At 38.7% G+C, this 20,465-nt stretch overlaps 1 protein-coding gene across 2 annotated transcripts in view; it reads right to left on the bottom strand.

The window, feature by feature from the left end:
• Window positions 1-13,210: 13,210 nt before the first annotated feature.
• LOC138611809 (microtubule-associated protein tau-like) overlaps window positions 13,211-20,465 on the bottom strand; it is a 90,909-nt gene continuing 83,654 nt past the window's right edge. For both annotated transcript variants that reach the window (XM_069685052.1, XM_069685051.1), the window contains 5 exons: window positions 19,857-19,949; window positions 18,011-18,092; window positions 17,824-17,933; window positions 17,392-17,584; window positions 13,211-14,897 (listed from right to left, as the gene is read on the bottom strand). In XM_069685052.1, the coding sequence (XP_069541153.1) occupies window positions 14,893-14,897; window positions 17,392-17,584; window positions 17,824-17,933; window positions 18,011-18,092; window positions 19,857-19,949 (483 nt within the window). In that variant the 3' untranslated portion in view covers window positions 13,211-14,892. The remainder of the gene's footprint in view (window positions 14,898-17,391; window positions 17,585-17,823; window positions 17,934-18,010; window positions 18,093-19,856; window positions 19,950-20,465) is intronic.

Below are 20,465 nucleotides of genomic sequence, written 5' to 3'. Positions count from 1 at the left end.
AACCAGAGCATACAGTGCATTTGGCTGCATAACCAATCTGTGTAGATTTCGTTTTGCTGGAATTATTTTTTAAAAGCCCTTTTTTCACTGGACGCTAGTCGGTGGATATGTCATTCACTCTTAAGTGAGTTCTTGTTTTACACAAAAGAGCCTTCAGATGATAACCTGGCCTAGTCAGAAGAGTTACACAGGGGTTTAAACAGTATTGTGCTGAATGTGCAAATCAGTGTCCATTAAAACAGACAATTTTAGCATAATTTGGATAGCATATGATCATGAACTCTTTATAAGGATTGACCTGTTATAGATTAAGTGTTTGATAATGACCTATTATGAAGATCTTATGTAGAAATGTAATATCAAACAGCAATTCTCTCATAGGCTTACCTGTTAAAATATGGTACTCATGGTAAAGGTGTCGCCTTCCTAAGGTTTGTGTTGTTTCACGATGCCTGTGATGTGCAAGAAAAGAAAAGGAAATCATAAACTGTTTAGGAAATTGGGAGAAAAGACACTTTTGCTTTTTCATTACAATAAAGCTAAGATTTCCACATATGAGCAAATAATTTAAAAGAATTAGAACACAATTAAAAGAAGATTAAACATCAATTAATGAATGCACACCATTATAAAATGTAATTTTTGGAACTATAATACAAATAGTACATTCTCACTACATGTAGTACAACAGGATAACAATGGAAAGTACTGAATTTCTCTCAGCTCTGTTTACCTATGTATTTCTTTATGTCTTTTCAGGTAACAACAAAGCTAAGTAGGTATTACAAATAAGTTCTTTCGTTCACATATTGCAATGAAATGGCATCAGAGATTGCATATTTAATGTTTAAAAATAGCAGATTGGGCAATACATAATAAACTATACATTATTTGGCGAAATTCATGAAAATATAATAAAATTCAAAACCTTACCTTTTTGCCCTGTTTCTTTGTCATATGCAATGTTTGGTCCTTAGCAACAGAAAAACTTGGTCATCTATAGAAGTCTTCCAGTTCTGCGTGCAAATGCACCAACCACGAACTTCATTGTCTGAATGGACACCAAGAGAAAGGGCAAGACAAGAGAAGGACACATGGCGGCATGATCCAATTCTTAACACCTCCTCAAGTGACCCTTAGTAAATAACAAGCATTCTAACTATAGCAACTTCATCTGAAACCACAGCTGTCTCAGGTTTCAAACTTAAGAGAGACAAGGTGGCTCACACCTTCCTTTATGTGTACATGTGATGTAGAAGTCAGAGACACAAGGACTGTGGACAGCTGGGAATGGGACCTTGACCGAGGGCCGATTGCTCCACTCATGCTTGGAATAGGTTAGAGCTAAGTTAAGGAGTTCAGACTTCTGCTATGAAGGCAAACAAATTATCAGCAATATGTTCTGTATATCCACTGTATGGAGGACAAACTAAAGGACTTCCTGTTGTCACCTAGGCTAAGCGAGAATAACTGAAAAGGTATTGGTACATCAGGGCCTGCCTAGGTTTTGATGTCCTTCACAAAGGCAAAGGCCGAGTTCAGTGATTATCTACCGAAAAAATATTTGCTAGAATTACACTGAATAACTACTTTATTTGTTTGGGGGATTACCTTCCAGCCTCAATGACAATCTACAACTTTCTGTAAAAAATATTAATTTAATGTGTTACATTTGGGAGAACATATATACAAGGTCATACATATTCTGTACATAGCCAATACGTCTTGATTTAAATCCATGCCTCATCAATAGCCATTCAAGTCAGCATTAGCATTGTAATTAAGGTATGCATGTACTGTATTTATAGCACAATAAGCTTATTGTTGGGGTGGCTGAGGTTCAGTGGCAGAGTCGGTCGGAAGGTTGGTGGTTCGATCCCCAGCTCCCTCAGTCTACATGTTGAAGTGTCCTTGGGCAAGACACTGAACCCTAAATCGCTCCCGGTGGCATAGCCAACGGTGCGTGAACGTGATGACTGATTGATACTCGGACACTTTACGTAGAGGCCTCTGCCATCACTGTATGAATGGATGAATGTGGCATGTAGTATAAAATTGGTTTGAGTGGTTGCAAGACTAGAAAAGCGCTATATAAATACAGTCCATTTAACATTTACCATGTATGTTGTAACAGACCTTGGTTGACAATATAATATAAAAATATTAGATCTAGTTTGCTAGCCGCTTTAACAATACTGAGTGACTTTAGTTTTGTCTGTGTTTATGTATATAGCATCTCTTGTTCTGTAAATGTGTGTAAACCTGTCCGAACAATTTACTGGCAGTTTTGTGTGTGGTCCGGCAGGTGTTGTTAGCAGAGGATGTTTATTGTAGTTTTATAAATGGAGACCTTGGTGGAGTACGCAGGTTATGAGTTAATGCAACAGTTGCAACCACAGATGGACTGAAAAGAACTGTATAACAAAGCAATAAAAAGGCAAGCTAGTGAAATAATCTCCAGCATGAATTATTGCACAAATGCAAATAAACGTATGCTTGGTGCTGAAGGCTCCAGTGTTAAGATGCTTTCTGGTTTTACCAAGCAGTATGCTACAGTAACTAGGGATGGGTATCGTTAGGATTTTATCTATACCGATATCGATACAGACACTGGTTGTTGATACCGATACTTATCAAAACTATTACTGATACTACTCTCCATTACTTAGTGCAAAATAATATGACATGTCTTAGGGTGTCTGATAATTTGCCTCTGGAAGAGTGGTTGTAACTAGGGTTAAGGGCTGTGGTCATCTCCCTACAGTAATATCAGTTAACATTAACAGCAAATGTAGTAACAGTAAGAATCATAAGCAATACAAAAATTGTTTTCTGGCTGTCATGGCAACTCAAAATTCACACTTAGGTGAGCTATGACTTACTAGCGTACCTAAGCCAACTGGACTCCACTGTAGTGAAGTAAATCTTTTACAATAAACTTGGCGACAGCTCTGTGACATTCTGCGTCATTTTCTCTCGTTTAGTGATGTAGAATGGGTTTAACTGGAGTGTCATTACACACTGCAGATGAAGCTGGGCCTGCTGCTTGACTGACGCTGAAACCTTTTTACATAAATTGCATGAAGATGCACCAGAGTTAAATCTGGTAAAGAGAGCCCAAACTATCAAACACTTTGCTCTGTCCGCCATATAGACTAGACTAGACTTTCTCCAGCATGAGACCACAACAATGCAACGTCATCACCTGATCCCGGCAGCTTCGTCATCACTAGGGGACGGTTGCCAGCTACATTAGAATGAAACGATTGAATGAAGATGGAATGTTAACGTTAAACATCAATAGGAGCACGGTTTGTCCATCAGCTTATTGTTGTTTTATTGTTGATCCCCCCCGTAGTGTTTTTTTATGTCATTATGCCTTACTAATCAGTTAACTCGATGGAGTTTTCAGGTTTCTAATGTTTGACCCAGACACACCACAAAAATGACCTGTGCTGTACAATTGTACAAAGAATAAGTGTGCACATTAAATTACATTGGTTGTAAAGCTAGTGTAAAGGATACTTTAGCTCTCGAAAGACTTTAGGTGATTACATGGTTCACCTCACAGCTGGTTGTATAGTTCAGGAATACACTTTGTGTCATTATAAAAGGATTTTCTGACGGAGAAAAAGCAATGAATATGTACTTACAGAGTTATATTTTAGGTGTACCTCTCTGTGGCATTAGTGGCAAAGGTCACTGTCCATGGTGCTGACCTTCCGTCCTCTTCGTTTTCCCCACTTCATTTTGTGCTTCTACAGTTGATGGAATCGAAACAAAACTTCACAAGCGAAATACTAGCTGCAGTGTTACCCTGCCAAAAAGCAAGGATCACTTTTATTCAGTCTTCTCAGCCCTTTGAGAAACTGATCCACTGATATTTCAATCGTTAACAGGATGTTACTGGTTGAAAAAAATGACTCAACTCTAAAATAACTACAATGAAAATACAAAATTGTTTTACCATAGAAATACATTTCCTCCCATAGATTTCTAAAAAGTTTGGATAAAACTCGTATTCAGAATTATTTCCTTTAATTTACATTTTAATTATCTTTCTTCTATTTGTTGATTTACAGTAGACTATACAGTTGTCGCCTGTTTTAGATGGTTGTACATGAAATTATTGGCTGCCTGTTGCTTAATCACCTGTTACTGCTCCTCTCCACGAAAGAAAAACTTTAGCTCCTCTGCCGTGCGTCACAAGTTGTCCCCAAACTGTCCTCGGGCTGTCCCCAAACGGTGTCCTACATCATCAGAGCTGTAAAGGCAGCCAGCAGGAATTTCACACGTTATCTTTGTGCTCAAGGATACAATGCCATGCCAGAAGGCATGGACGACGGTAGAAGCAAGGGTAAAACTAACTTAAACGTACAATCCTGGTATCACAACTTGCTGAATTTGACTGCTCTTTGCAACCTATAAAGTAACATTAAAAGTAAAATTACAAAATGCTACTGCCTCTAACAAAGACATCTATCTTGTATGTATTCCTAGTCCCTACATAGGCTGCTGAGAAGAGTCAGCCTATCTTACCTCAACTAAATTTCTGAGACCAAGGTGCACAAAATACTTTAAGCTAATTTTGTCCATTTTTATTATGGTCAATGCTGAAAATTGCACATTACATTTTACATCAACATCAATACAAAAGATATTCTTTACACTATTCTTTCGCAGGGAACACTCAGTTCAGCAGCAGTGACCCTTTTGTGAATTTGTTTATGAATGAAGGTAGGCTATAATAATTTAGTTTTAAAGACATGGAAGACTTGTTTATTGAGTTATGTCTTTCATAGAAATTGTCATGAAAACAACAATGGCATGGTCATGTGACTATATGGTATTAGAAAGCCAGGTCATATTAAGCAGAGAGACTCATTTTTTCCTCAGAATTACACCTTAAGGCCTGATGTAACATGTAAAGGTTTAATTATATGTAGCTATAATTGTAATTTATGTTTTTCCATGTGCACTTAATAATTAAAGGAGCCACCATTTACTAAATACAACGTAAACAGTTAGTCAAAACATTTAAAATCCTATCATAGTTAACTTTACTTTCAACCATTACCCCGACATCCTTTCCGGAGAAGGACAACACGTTATGTTTAACTAGCCTTCCTTTAACGTTAACTTACCTTAGTAGAACAAAAACTATGTTCCACCTCATAAAATGTGCGGAGTTTGGTATTCATAACATTGTGCAGTGCTTTTATAGTATCAAAATGGTATTGTTGCATAAAGACAGTTAAGCCGGCTAACGCTAACCGTTAATTTTCACATGCAACATTTTACTAACTAGCTAGCTTAAAATGTGTGTGCTACAAACATCATAGTCTCGTCTCTCTAAAGTTAGCATTTACTCAAGTATTGCTCAGTTGATAACAATTTTAAGTAACTAAGCTTTAAATGTACAACTAGGACAGCTCACTTATACACAAACGCTTCTCCCTAATATGTACTGACCTCCCGAGCGAGTTGAACGTGCGGTTCCTCTCCTGTAACCGGTGAACTCCAGTGAACTCGCTCCTCGGTCTGTATGCATTGTATCATTTGACATCAACCAACAGTTGAATTTTTAAGGTGGTGATACACTATCAACTTTTACATCAACATCAACAACAGATACTGTAAACATCAACAACCAACATGATGAGACACAGGGCAGGCAATTTAAACTAGCTCACACGATCTAATACAAATTTCACGGCAATAAACCATCTCAAACGTGTTTTTAGTTTATAATCAATTATTTTTTACCTGATAGATGTTCTCCACACATTCACTTACCAGAGTAACGTCTTTGGTCCTTGGCGCTATTTTTCAGGCCAGGGATATCACATGACCCAAAATCTGGGCTGTGATTGGAGCATTTCTGATGTAATTCTGTATGTTGATCACAAGAGGTCGCTGCTGATCTGACATTTCCGGGTCAGAGGAGGTTGACCTTTTTCAATATAAAAGTGTACAGTCAACATTGAACATTGACATTGTCTGTTGATGTTGATATAAAGGTTGGTATGTGTATCACCACCTATTATATAATACACAGTTGCTAAAAATAGTTTGACCTCGACAAGTTGCAACATTAAATGGCTGCTTAAAGGTCCTGTGAGGAGTTTTTCGCTGGTTATGAAACAGACTGAAATTAATTCTGATTACTCTATATGACCTGACAATGACAATGTAATGATATATTGGAATGTTTCATCCAGTCTTTTAACTAAAGGAAACGATCCATAGTATCTGAGTATGAAATCCAACAACTTTAACACTCTGGACTGTGTGTGACAGTGGTGGAGTGTAAGTATTTATTTCAGTTCTGTAGGAGCCAAGCCTACAATTTTCAGGGAGGACATTTTTTAAAATAATTTTCATTTATAGCAAGTTGATACTGGTTCTTTCCTCATGGAAAGCCATGGTTAGATACAAATATCAAAGAACAAGTAGTTTCAGACCTTCTGTTTTAAAGTGTATCATCGCAACAGCGGTCCAAATAAAGCTTGGAGGCATGGTAATAATTCTTAGCCAGTAGTATACCTTTATAATCCCACACCTAGTCAAGGTCATGCCTGTGGGCTTGAACTGCCTCATTAATATTTCCTAAAATTAAGTTAATCAATCTGTCATTGCTGTTTTTCACATTGAATATCATGTTTGCAAAATATTTTTCAAGGTTTTTTAACACCAAAATAAAGACTGTTTAGCTTTTTACTGATTAAAAACTCCCATAATATTTGAAAAATGATTATTAAAATACATTACATGAGTGAATATGTATCGTACAAATTAAGTAAGCAATATCACATGAGAGGGAGTGAATGTCAAAGGTTAGTGGCAAAGGTCACTGTCCATGGTGCTGACCTTCCATCCTCCTCATTTGCCCCACTTCATTTTGTGCTTCTACAGTTGATGGAATCAAAACAAAACTTCACAAGCGAAATACTAGCTGCAGTGTTACCCTGCCAAAAAGCAAGGATCACTTTTATTTAGTCTTCTCAGCCCTTTGAGAAACTGATCCACTGATATTTCAATCGTTAACAGGATGTTACTGGTACCATAGAGGTACATTTCCTCCCATAGATTTCTAAAAAGTTTGGATAAAACTTATATTCTGAATTATTTCCTTTTATTTACGTTTTAATTATCTTTCTTCTATTTGTTGATTTGAGTGAATATGTATCGTACAAATAAATTAAGCAATATCACATGAGAGGGATTGAATGTCGGCTGTGATCCGGTGCGACCTCATGCCGCTGATAATCACAGCTGTGATGATATTCAGTTCATCATGACCTTGAGTGTGATATTGCTTTTATACAACAGTTATTCAAGCGGCAAACTAGTAAAAAGTAATAATCAACAGATTATTCAACTCAACTTGTTTCACAACTTAACTGAAACTGGACTTTTGTTGCCAAGCAACCCAAACATTCTCCTGCACTTTGTCTACAGGTCACCACAGATCAGCTGTTTTTTATCATGTACATTTATCTGTAGGTTTTAATTTATCAAACACCAGTGAAATAACATTCAGCTGTGTGGTTCAGACGTCCAATCAGATGACTGTTGCTGATTACGCGGAGCTAACTGTTGTATTAGGTAGAATTAATGACACAACTCTGACACTGTCACGTCTTTTGCTCATCTTTTTATTTCATGATTAATATTCACATCACTGGTTAACAATTAATCACAATGAACATCTCTTTCATACCAAATATTCAGAATTAGGGGGGAGATGAGCTCTATCTAATAGGACAGATGCCTCTAACAACCAGCAGTTTGTTTGTTGTCTTCTGCATGCTCTTGCTATGGTGTTGTGCCCTACAGAATAATACACACTACAGTGGATCCACTCCACAGTACTGAAAAGTAGATTATTTCGCTTGTTTGCTTTCAGTGTGTAATGACAGGTTGGACATGTTGCTGAAAAGCCCCGACTGGAGCACAGTAGGTGTGGTTAAGTAGGTTAAATACTTTTATCAGGGCTGCTCTAATAAATACAACCAATGCCAACCAATTTCCACATACAAAGCAGTACATAGTCCTTGATATTGGCTTTAATGAACTACCAGCTTGCTATATAGAATGAAAAGAACACAAATACAAAAAGCTACTTTTCAGTGCTGTGTTGTTTACAAGCCTCTGTAGGTGGGAGACACAGTTAGGGGCTCCAGGTGCATATCTACCAACACTCCCTTTTATTTTGGAGGTAAATCTTTTTCCCATTTCCATTTCAGACAATTAGCTGTCTCTCTGATAAAGACGAAGCTAGTTCAAACTGTATGTTTTTAGCTCAGCATTCATTTATTTATCCTATGCTGTTTAAAAGTGCAAATTGTCAACATTTTTCCATTGTTAGCCTTTGTTACTGACGCTGAGAAGATAGTTTGGTCCAAAACTTCTCTTTTTTTTAGTCCCGTGTTGGTAGGTACGCCAAGGTGTCTATATAGGAGCTGTCTAATACAGAACATTACTTTCTACCACATGCCAAAAGACTAAGTCTGGTTAGTCTAACAGGGGAGTTGTGGTAGACGGCAGAAAGGTCCGACCAGTGTGTGTTTGGTGTAACATGTACAGTTGTGCATTTCAAACCAAAGTGGAAGCCAATCGGGTTTTTCCTTTACGTTGTATTAAAGTCTGCCGACTGTTTCTGAAGCGTTATTCAGGCTTCTGTGATTCTAGGTTTGCTTTCTGTAATGCCTCTGTTAAGTCATATGTCAGACAATACCAAACACGACACACACTGTCTCCCTTCCTGCCCGTCACTTTGAATCTGGTAAATAGTGTTTCCATGTGTGATCTATCTTCCAAACAGAACATAGACAGTCCTCATACATGTATTCATTATCTTGCATCTTAATACATTTTAAAAACATTCTTGAAACTTCAGCAGCCCTTTTCTTGGAGGAAAAAAGGCAGACTCTGAGAAAAGAAAAAGTACACTTTTTCTTTCTTATGCTTTCAATCTTATAATAATACCGTTACTGATCTTCAGCGTAACAGGTTTATGAACGTGAAAGCTCATCTGTCAACATCCACAACACCCTGTTAAGAATAAAGGTTGTTTTTTTTTCTTTTTTTTGTTTGATTTTAGTTTATTTGAGATACTTCTGGAGTGATAAAAACATGGTGGTGAGGTACTCGTGGGAGGGTATTATTCAAGCGCTATAAATTGGGAATCAAACAGTTGTGAGCGGACATCAGAGTGAATCTGGTTATATCTCTTTGTCCAAGCTGCAGAGCTGCAACATTAACTGTATTCCAAAACCAACCATACAGGTTACTACCGAGTACTGCAAAGCTAGTCTAAAACCTAATCCTATCCCCAGTGATGAAATTAAACCACAACTCAAAAGGATAATGTGGCACACTGGTAGTCTGAACAAAAATCTAAAGACCGGTTTGGAACCATAAATAGCTCTGTTGGATAGCTTCATGTGCCATCGCTTAGCAAAAAATAAGTCTGTCAGCATAAGTACACTCTGTCTTATACAAGATTTTTATTGTTGATATTGTTATTGTTATTTTTAAAGGTTTTTCATACCAATTAAAAGTTAAAAGAAAAAACTTTCACTGTTATCTTGCAGCGCACTGGTGACCTAGCAGTTTAAGAAGCAGACCATGTGCAGGGTCCCATCTGATTTTGTGTCAGCACTCTATATTTTATCTTGCTAAGCAAGGAAAAACAGCCCTTTCAAATACAAGACAAACGTGTTATTAAACAGTATTTAAGGGAAATATTAACATTTCTAAATTAAAAACTTTGTGGCATGGGTGAGCGTAAATAAAGGGGGAAAATTGTTTGAATTGAAAAAAAAACTTGATCACTGACTTCACTTTAATATAAACTATGACCCTTACATTTTTACTTCATGGCCTGTAGATTCATGAGCATTAGCAAAATACCTTGCAAAACACTCTGGTTAAGCTATCTGGTTAACATTACTCACTTATTTTTAAGCAATGCTTTAACCATTTCAGAGTTTTGGCCATGCAAACTGCATATGTTTGATGAAATCAGTTTGCAGAATAAACCTCCAGATCTGGATGCTTATATCTCTATTAAGCTTAAGTTATCATTGTTACTTTTTAGAATATCCATTACAGTTTCTTAATAAACTGAATGCTGCAGGATATAAATTAATTCTGTAGAAAAATATCGGCCAGATGTAGGTTTGATCCTATCACAATGTTCAGTCCTATTGTCCTTTAACTGACCATAGAAACGTGCACAGTTGGGTGTGTGACTCTGTAGCTTGATCAAACAGGAATAACCAGTGAATGTTGACAGAAACAATCAAGGGCAGACTGGAGAGTTGAGTTTTAAACCGTCATAGCCAAAAGTACAACACTGATGACCAAAGTTCCACTAAAATCCTCTAAGCTGACCATGATAAAGGGACACCAATGTGCTATCCAAGATGCACAACATCAGGTCATCCCATCACATTGTAACAGACTCTTACACTGAGCTTCCAACACACATTAAGACTACTACGCATTCCTACTTTATACAAACAACCGTCTACAATTATCAAAGTGCTTTCATCCTTTTGTTCTTCTGTTCTCGAAGAAAGATTCACATTATCATTTTCACATATGATCCACACATATGTCATGTGTCATGTCTTACTTTTAGGCAACTCTCATGGGAATGATTTGGAGGGAACAGTACAATATTAAATATGCTTATATGGTGCTTTTAGTTGTCTAGTCTTACTGAATATTTGACCATCTGCTCTTTGATTATCATAACTTTATCTAACTAGCAAGCTGTTTTGCTCCCAAAAGCACACATGTACAGTACACAGTTGACAATGTTTTACCAATATACAGTAAAGCAACTTTTATATCACTTCAGTGCATCAACAAATGAACAAGACTGTGTTCAAAGACTTTAGATTTTAAGGGGAACTGTACATAACTAATACGATTTTGATAGTATTTAGTGTTCCAGACACAATAATATATTACGGCCATCAAAGCTGGTTTAAATGAGAACAGTATGTGACTGTACTGAGGCTTCTCTACAGGTGATGTTTCTCAGCCTTTGTTAAGTCTCAGAGCCAGACTATCAGTGTTCCAGAGGCTAAGCAGCGCTCTCTACAGGATGGATGCAGTAGTAACACTTCACACATCTGACAACTACGGCAACACGCCACAAACACGTCACTAATCCTTCATAGTTTTAACGGAGACCTTTCCCAGCGATGCATAATGCATAGAATTACAGTAAGTAGATACTGCCTTCTCCATTTCATCGGTTGCTCTTACGTATTTTACTGTGAGTGACACATAAAGATGCTCGGTCGTAAATCAAAGTCACATTACAGCTATGTTTTAGTAGATGCCAAAACAGTGTTAAGGTGACTTTCTAAAATGATACAAACAGGCTGAAAAACCTTTACACTTTTTTATCTTCACTCTAGATCATTGAAGATATTTAAGAATTGTAAAAACTGAGGAAAAATAAAATTACATTGATATAGATTTTCAGTGTACTATAAATATTTAACTGTGTTTATCGCTTTAATTTGGATCACCATTGTACAGGTACAGATTGGTTCACTAGACCACTGGATGATACCAGCTACAGTATCCGGTTCTACCTTGCTGAAATATTGCTCCATTCATGGGATTTCAGGACTAGGTAGTCCATGCAGTCTAGTTAAGTAACTTTAAATCAATTTTAAATCTGCAAATTTTAATAATTTCTTCAAATCCAGTGATAATCCATACAAAACAAAGAGCTTTGAAATGCTGAACAAAACCCTGAAAAAAAATGCATTTAAAAGCTATTTACTTCCATCTATTTACACTACAGATGTTGAGTGGAGTAAATGAGACACTACAAACGGCTGCTATTGTAGTCACCTCAGGTGGCTTGGTAAAAGCTCTTAGTTCAAAGTACTACACAGTAAATAAATCATGAAATAACTAAATATTGCAAAGAAAGCCCGCTTCAGACTCACCATGAATGTAACATTATTCCCTTTAATTGACAGATATTCTTCACTCCTCTCTTAACTACCTGTTAACTTCTGTGGTCGTTCTCTGTCTCTGTCTACCTCTCTTTCTGCACGTCATGTGTATGCGCAACTAACAATGATGTTCCCAACTACGGTCACTGTATTGCTGTCAAAAAGTTGGAGATAAAGACAGGCGGAGGATATAGACGAGAAAGGGGCAGGATGAGGCGAGCCTATGATGAAAATGTCTGACAATGACTATGATAGGAGGAACACACCGACACAGCTCATCATTGTTTTAACGATATCAGCATAGACCACCAAAACACAATAAAGAGTTGGTTTCTTTCTAAAACAGAGAAATGATTCTATGAACAGCATACCGTCTCTATTTTAGGGTGCTGATTAGTGTTTGTGTTTATTATACTGTATGTGTATATATGAGTTGATTTCTGTTTGTGTGTGTGTGCATGCACACTTACAAGCGCGTGTGTGCTTCCTGTATATATCTGTGCTTATGTGTAGTGTGTTTGTGTGTGAAGAAAGTTAGCAGGTCTCACAGAGAGGATGCACTGACAGGAGGGAGGACTTTCAAGAGGGTGCGGCTCTGTAGCCCCGCCCCCTCTCCACGGGGGTGAACCACTTGACCAGGAAGTGCCATATGAGCAAGAGAAGGAAGTTGCTGTGTGTGTGTCTGTCTTTCTCTAATAGTCACATGTGACCTGTAAACACAGCTCAGGGTGACTGCAGGGGTTTATATATACACGGGAGTGATTACACAGTGTGGGAACCAAACAGCTATTGTGCAGAAGAACAGGGTTTATGTGCTGTGATAGAATTAATCTTACTGAGAAGGCTAAGACTTAAGGTTTTTTTGCCCCCAAGCTTAAAAAAAACCATAATTATCAAGATATTGTGTTGCAGGTAAACTAGCAACCACTTTGTGGCAGCTAATGGGGATCTATAGATAAAATGTGATGAAGTGAATTAAGGCCCGGTCACACCAAAAACAGCATGGAGAAATTAATCAGTCTTTTCATTTAAGTCTTTGACACGGGGATATATGCAGGGCTCGCTGGTAAAACAGGTCAACTGCTAAGACCCTAACAAGCCAACATGCTAGTAGTAATAACAGCTCTCTGAGCTTTTTTCTATCTTCATTGTAACCTGCCGTTTACTCCCTCTCCAATTTTGTTCTTGCAACTGTATATTTATTTTACTTAATAAAGTGCTAGCAGACCTGCTAATTGAGCAGGCTTGTTATGACAACTGCTGATGGGACACAAACCAGTTCTCCTCTGCTGAGCTGTTAATACTCCAACAGAGGTGGGTAAATACCAAGTCAGAAATCAGGGTTGGGAGGGTTACTTTAAAAAGTTTTTCAGATACAGTTACTAATTACCTGTTAAAAAATGTAATCAGTAACCCAATCCACTTATCACAAATTTAAAGTAATAAGTAGTTTTGAATTGTTTCAATACTAAGTCTGCAAATAAAGACGAGAGAAAAGAAATTTCAATACTTTTGTAATGCGTGAATGCCCGTTTAAATTAATAGCGGTAATCATGCGCATTTGAATGTATCTGTAATCTCATTAGCTCTTTTTTTGTATTCTAATTACGTAACATAGTTACTTGTATTAGTTACCATTTTTAGACTCCACAACTCTCTGATCCCCCAAAGGCAGCCCAGTTAAGAAGACGGTTCGATGGTTCAAAGTAATGTTAAGTTCAAAGACTTGACGTTGAACCAAAAAAGTGCATGATTTCACTTAACCCACATAAGTCAAACCTCTTATCACCACAATTACTTAGTAAGAGCTGATATGGCGTGACCGGATCTTCAGCAGCCTGGGGCTTGACACTGTCACTAAGAAAGGTGAGACAAACAGTATACTGAACATGTATGCTCTCATGCTGCTTGACTTAATGGTGACACAGCTAGTAGGATCAGTACTTCGGCTCCATTTTGTATTCACTCCTTCAGAGTCAAATACTTGCAATGAATACTTGGTTTAGAAATCAAATACTTCTGTTCAGTACCGAATACCTTTTTCGACAAGGCTACCCAGAGAAGCAACAGAGCTCCTCAATCACATAACGCCTACCTTCCTTGATGACTATAATGCAATAATCACATTCTCTCCTTTTTCATTATCTTTGCTAGCATAGGAGTTGTCGGACACCCTAAAAGCTTCAGCACAGATTTTGAAGTCTATCTTTAGATTCTTTCTTTAGATCTATTGCCAAACTTCTCCATTAACATCTGCTCTTCTCCACAAAAGCCCCTGTCCTCTGCACAGATCACTGCTAATTGAGAGCATCCTGAAATTAATAGACCAGAGACAAATAAGCACTATTGTAACACATTTAGATACAATGGAATATGTAGTTTGATGAGTGAGCTGTTGAAGTAACTACAGTGAGACATCATGCAGTGCTGTAGATGCTGTAGATTTGGAAGAAGAAATGCCTGCATGTTGATGTAAAGCAAACTTGACAATGTGTGTCCTGATGCTGGTTGGTAGCAGGTCTTCAGCTGATAAGTGTGGGAAGGACTGGGTATGGATGTCAGGCTAATCAACATCAGTGCTATCAAGGGAATTCAATAAGCTGCTTGAACCTGCACAGAGAAACACAGACAAACACCAAGTGCTCTTCTCTGCAGTAGGCAGAGCCATGGGTCAACCCAATGGCAACGAGAGGTCAAAGGTCTGGGTTAGAAGCAGGAAGCTGGTAGGCGGACCCCAGAGAAACACTAAGAGGCGATCGGTCAGTTCGGTGCTGCGGTGGGCGAAATGAAGGGCGGGGCCAGAGGAAAGTGACTGCGCCGTGGTAGGTTGGTCGGTCAGTTGATTGGCAGGTCGGCGAGCGTCATGCCTATCCCACCAAAATCTACAGGTCACTGGGACTCAATCTGTGGAAGACGAGAAACTAAAGTAAGAAAGGAGGAAATGACCAACGGAAAAAACAGGGTGAGAGAGGGAGAGAAAAAAGTGATACTGAGACAGGAGTGGAAATTTCCAGAGATTAAATTTTACCAGCCAGATGGTCTCAGGCTTATAGGCGGTTATTGTCTGGGGAAGGTTCACATGAATTATGAGCCAAATTATGAAACATCCCTGTTTTTATTGTATCACTGTAGCCATCCATCAATTAGGCAGAGTTTGGCAACCGCATCAGGTGGCAGAGTACTGTCGTCCCTCTGAACTCAGGGAGTCTGGAGACCAGCTGCAGTGCCAGAGATGAATTTATCCTCTAAGACTGGCTAATCTTGACTCTGTAGGTCTCTTCATAATTTCATTTTGCAGCAAAGTCTCTGCTATTTTTACCACCCCACTCCATCAGACAGCTGGCTCAGAGCACGTACACACCCACACACCCACACACACATGCATACACAATCCAAACTTATTTATTGTCAGTTGTCTCTGTACTGTGTACTCAACCCCTTAACAGAGATTGTTCAATGTTAGCTTCATAACCATGACTAGGCATGTCAGACCTGTCAAGATTTCTACACTAAGTGAAGCCGTGTTGATAGAAACTCAAAAAGAACGCTTTGAGATGGTGTGAGGACATAATTAAAAGAGATTTAGGCATATTTTTTGTTGTTAATATTTTTTTCCCCTTTATGTTTTTGAAATAATTTATTAATGAAATTCAATGAGGTCAAAAACACTACATTTTTGTTGACAAAATGAATTACGTTAAAAAGTTAACAATGTTTCTCTGCTCTAACATAAGTTATTGACATTAGCGTGCTCAGCTAATGTCATGATTTAGTCTTAGTTTAGATATGTTTTTGGTTGATATTTCAGTGTTCAGATATACTTTCCTGTTTGTTTTCCTGTCACCTTTGCTGTGTCCGAAACCGCATACTAACGTACTGCCTACTACATACTCAAACAGTATGTACTGCATACTGCCTACTAACCTGACTATTAGGATGCCGTTCGCATCATACTCAGAGCCGTCGTCTCCGTATCACGTGACTGAATCGTTTACGTATGTCCGGTCTGATCTCCGGTCCATCTCCGCCATAGTAGAAGCTGAATAGCCGCAATGCATTTTGGGGCGGTTGAGTACAACCAGTGAGCTCCCGTCTCATACTCAAACATCCAGGCCGATCTAGTATACATCCGGGCATTTCTCACATACACAAAATTGCATACTATGAGATGGGAACGCATGACATACTCAATTTTACGCCACGGTTAGTATGATTAGTATGATTGTATGCGGTTTCGGACACACCGTCTGTCTCTCTATTGATCCACTTCCTGCCTGTGTGTTTGCTGCTTATTTGATTATGTGCCCTGCCCTTATTGTTTTTCACTTGACTGTCTCACCTCGTCTGATTAGCCTCACTCCCAAGTGTAGACTCCCTAGTCTTTGTGTTCCCCTGTGTCAGTGTCAGTTCATTGTTTATCTTTCATCTAACCCTTGCTCCTTGTGGATTTGTTCCTTGTTGGATTTCATGTGGGTCTCCATGTTTTGGACCTTACCTCGTGTTTTGGGATTTTTTGATTCTGCTGCCACAAATAGACTCTGTAAGCTTTTGTTCACCTTCTGTTTGCCTTTCTGTTAGTGTTTGCCTAAATCAGAAGTCTGCATCTGGGTCCTCTACTTCTTTGTTTAAACCACAAACTGTTGCGGACAGTTACTTACTACCTGAAGCAGTAACCTAGTATTATTTTAAAATAAATTAATAAACTTAATTATTCTTATAAGCCCTTTATTGTAATGTTGCACTATCCACTTTGCTGCTGTAACACTGTAAATTTCCCTGTTGTGGGACGAATACAGGATTACCTTATCATATCTTAACTCTGTTATCACGTGGATTTACAGGTACTTTACAAAAATATATGTTCTGGACAGAAACATCCACTACCTGACCAAGGTTGATGTTTAGTAAAACAGTTTGGGGAAACTGTTCGTTTGGGGGAGTTGCACACTCCAGCCAAGCTTGCATTTGATAGCATGATCAAATCATCCAATGTGATGTACAATAATAACATTTTAACATAATTCTTATTTGTAATAGTGACGTATAATAAGCGGGCAAACCCTGCTTTACAATACAAGAACATGTATGTATAAAACATGAGGCATGTAGCTTTAGCTTCAGTCCTTTAGCATGATTTTAACGACATACATAATAATGTGAATACTTATCAAGTAGCCTATGTCAAGCGCACGCTTTACGATTTAAAAATAAGTTACTAAAAGTAACTAGAAACATTAACAAGTCAGCTGATAACAGACTTTTCAACCAATTTGTTGCATTTTGTGTTAGCATTAGCTTAAACTACAGATTATAAAATCTACCTGTCATGCTGTTACAATCACACGCAATGCTTTTACAGTAAACCAGAAGCTTTGTCTGTGTCTGTGTTTACACCCACTTGTCTCAGTGATGCGTTTGTCTATGCTAAGTGGCTCCCTTAGTCCGTCTCCCCCAAAAGGAGTAGGTGTAGGCTCCTTCACCCCATTCTCCTTGGCAACACCTCCTGGTCCTGTTGCCTTAGCAACGCCCGCTGGTCCTGTTGTCGAAGCGCCACTTGGGGGTGAAGATGTCTTCTCCTCTGTTTTCTCCTCCTGTTGCCAAATATAGCCATGCCAGGGCACGCACACACACACACACACACACACACACACACACACACACACACACACACACGCACGCACGAGAACAGGTGCTATGTTTTTTTATTATAGAATACATAAGTCATTCTACCACACCATCTAGTGGTGTTGGGCAGCAAAAGCACAATGAGTCAGCAGAAGCGGAGACCTTGACAGTCCTTAAATGATACAGTTCAGAGTTAAAGTATGACCTTGTGTCCGTTGGCTTGTCCGTTGCCTGGCCCCACATTGTCCATGGATCCGACCTTTGACTTCGCTTTCATGTTTGGCTTATGCGAATCAATCTTCACATCACCTCCACCTGAGGGAAAAATAAAAGTGGGTTTAATACGAGAACAAAGAGATCAAAAAAATGAGAACAGAAGTTTTAAGACTGACCTGGCTTATGTTTGATGTTGTCCTTGGAACCACATTTGGAAGTCACCTTGCTCACATCCACCTTCTTATTCAGGATCAGCACCTGGGGAGGAGGAGACATCATAGCCTCGTATAATGCAATAACTGTGCAGCGTCCACTCAACCTCTTTAGTAAATAACTTTGATCCATAATGACGCATTTTGGAGAGATGCCACTCCATACAAAACAATGCAGTACATGGTTAAATGGAGCAAATGCTTCATTCCCTACTTTGACCTGTTTTGTTCTCACTGAAGGTGCCTTTGTGTTTTTCTAGCTGGGTAAATGAGGCTCCAGGGGTATTTATGCTAATGAATTGAAACAGGCTACAATTAGAAGATGGAATAAGGCAGTTATTAGAACGTTGTCATATCATAAGAGTGTGGGCTCAGGATCATAAAGGAGTGATCCTGATTAGTTTGCTGGCAGCTGGCACTGATGGATTCTAAGACCCGGCGACCTCCCTGACAGAATGCTGTACCATCGATCATATTTACATATTTGATGACAGACAGGAGGCAGTCAGTCAACTGTAACCCTCAGCGCTGTTAACATTTTAGCAGCAAACGGATGACGATTAGTTCTGATTGCTTGATTGACATAAGGGTTTCTACATGAGGGGTTTAAATATTCATGCTGTCTTTTCAAACTAAGAAAACACTAGTAAGAAAATCTGAATATTGGGTGCAATATTTAAAATGTGTTAATCCGACAACAGTGCATTCCCATGAGATTTGTATTCTAGCCGTGTACTGTTTAACTGATACCTTATAGGTGAGACTTGGTTTGAATATACTTTATATGAAACATGCTTTGCAACATACTTTAACATGTGTTGTGAGACATTTACATGTAAAACACCAGTATTGTGTAACATTCAGTGCTAAACATCCATAGAGTAAATAGAAATGTAATTCAGGCAGCCGGAAAATAAATAAGACAGTGTAAAAATAAACACTGAGAGGTATAGTTGGGACCTCCTGTAGTGCATGTGCCTTTTTGTTTTGTAGCATGACAGAGCTGTCTGATTTTAAGGACGACCCTTTTACAAGAAAATGAATGCAATGAGTTTCTTTCAAGAGCATTAAAACCAAACCGATTGGCCGATATTGTGATGCGTGTTAGTTTGTCAGCTGATAGCTTTATTAGATGCTACCACAAAGACATTTTGTGGTAGCACTTGTACGTTCAAATGTTGTTTTATTAACTAAAGACGGCAAAGTGGTGATTGTGAGAGCAGCCCAGAGATGGAATCTGATAGTGCAGCAGGTGTTTCGGAGCAGATGGAAACAACATCTGGATGGGTGGCCAGAGAAACCTGTGCTCTGTTCGCTTAAGCTGAAATCAATCAGAATAGCAAACAGAGGGAGCCATAAGTGTGCTAATCGCAGTGCATTCAGCCTTAATGACGTTGGAAATGATAAGCCTTTCATGTAAATGTTTATATCTGAAGATAAAGGCTTTCTTTGTTGTGCTTCCACCCCTGATGGATCTTCACTTCAGACTTAAATTTGATTTACTAAATGTGTGTGCAGCTGTTCTATCAGGGATAACACAAGATGTATGGATACAGTATACCAATTCTAACTCGTCTTAAAAAAGGTTTAAGTGAGCAGAATGGTGGTTTTAGGGTCAAGTAAGGGTCATACTGTATCACTATGATGAAAGCTTATGAGCTGTGTTTAAATACAGCCCAATGCAAGAGGTGTAAAATGCATCCAAACTCCCATTGTTACCCCTTTGTGAGAAATGTGACTTTAAATTAGCATAAAATTTGATATGCAACCACCCTAACCAGAGGCTGCCTCCAGCTCCAGCAGTACTTACATTGCCACCTCCAGGGACATGTTTGATATTGTCCTTGGAGCCACAGCGAGACGTGACATGGCTGAAGTCCAGCTTTTTGTGCACTATCTGAACCTAAAGACAGGCAGGCAGACACACACATAGACAAGCGAGGAAGTGAGGAGGTAGAGAGGAAAAGGACAGAAGAAAGAAAGAAAAAAAAAAGGAATGACAAGCAGACAGACAAGAGCAGCAGAGAAGAGCAGATCAGCTGGCAGCTTACGTTAACAGGAAACAGAGTAGACCTGCTCTGTAAGTATGGAAGAGAGTCTGTCATTCAAATCAAATGAGTCCTCCTACACATGAGTTCAGTGATTGTCTGAGTTATGTGATCAATTAGTCAAAACATGGCATTGTTTCGGGATATTACGCAACAAATCATGGTGGTTCATAATGAGGGGGCAGCTAATCGGACAAGATTCTTCTGGAACAAGTTTGTCGGTTCTTCTAAAAATGAATGCTGAATACAAAAAGATGAGGATACTGACTGAATAACAACAGAGCGCTTCCATAAACAGCATTAACCCAAACTGATCAAGCACAGGACAAACACTGGAGGAGGAGACAGAGCACATGCAACAGAGTACTACA

This window comes from Semicossyphus pulcher, unplaced genomic scaffold (genome assembly GCF_022749685.1).
Source record: "Semicossyphus pulcher isolate SPU_LCO1_2020_fin unplaced genomic scaffold, fSemPul1.0.p SCAF_7, whole genome shotgun sequence".
NCBI classification, from domain to species: Eukaryota; Metazoa; Chordata; class Actinopteri; order Labriformes; family Labridae; genus Semicossyphus; species Semicossyphus pulcher.
Note: the sequence above shows the minus strand (reverse complement) of the source record. Positions and strands in the feature narration are given on the sequence as shown.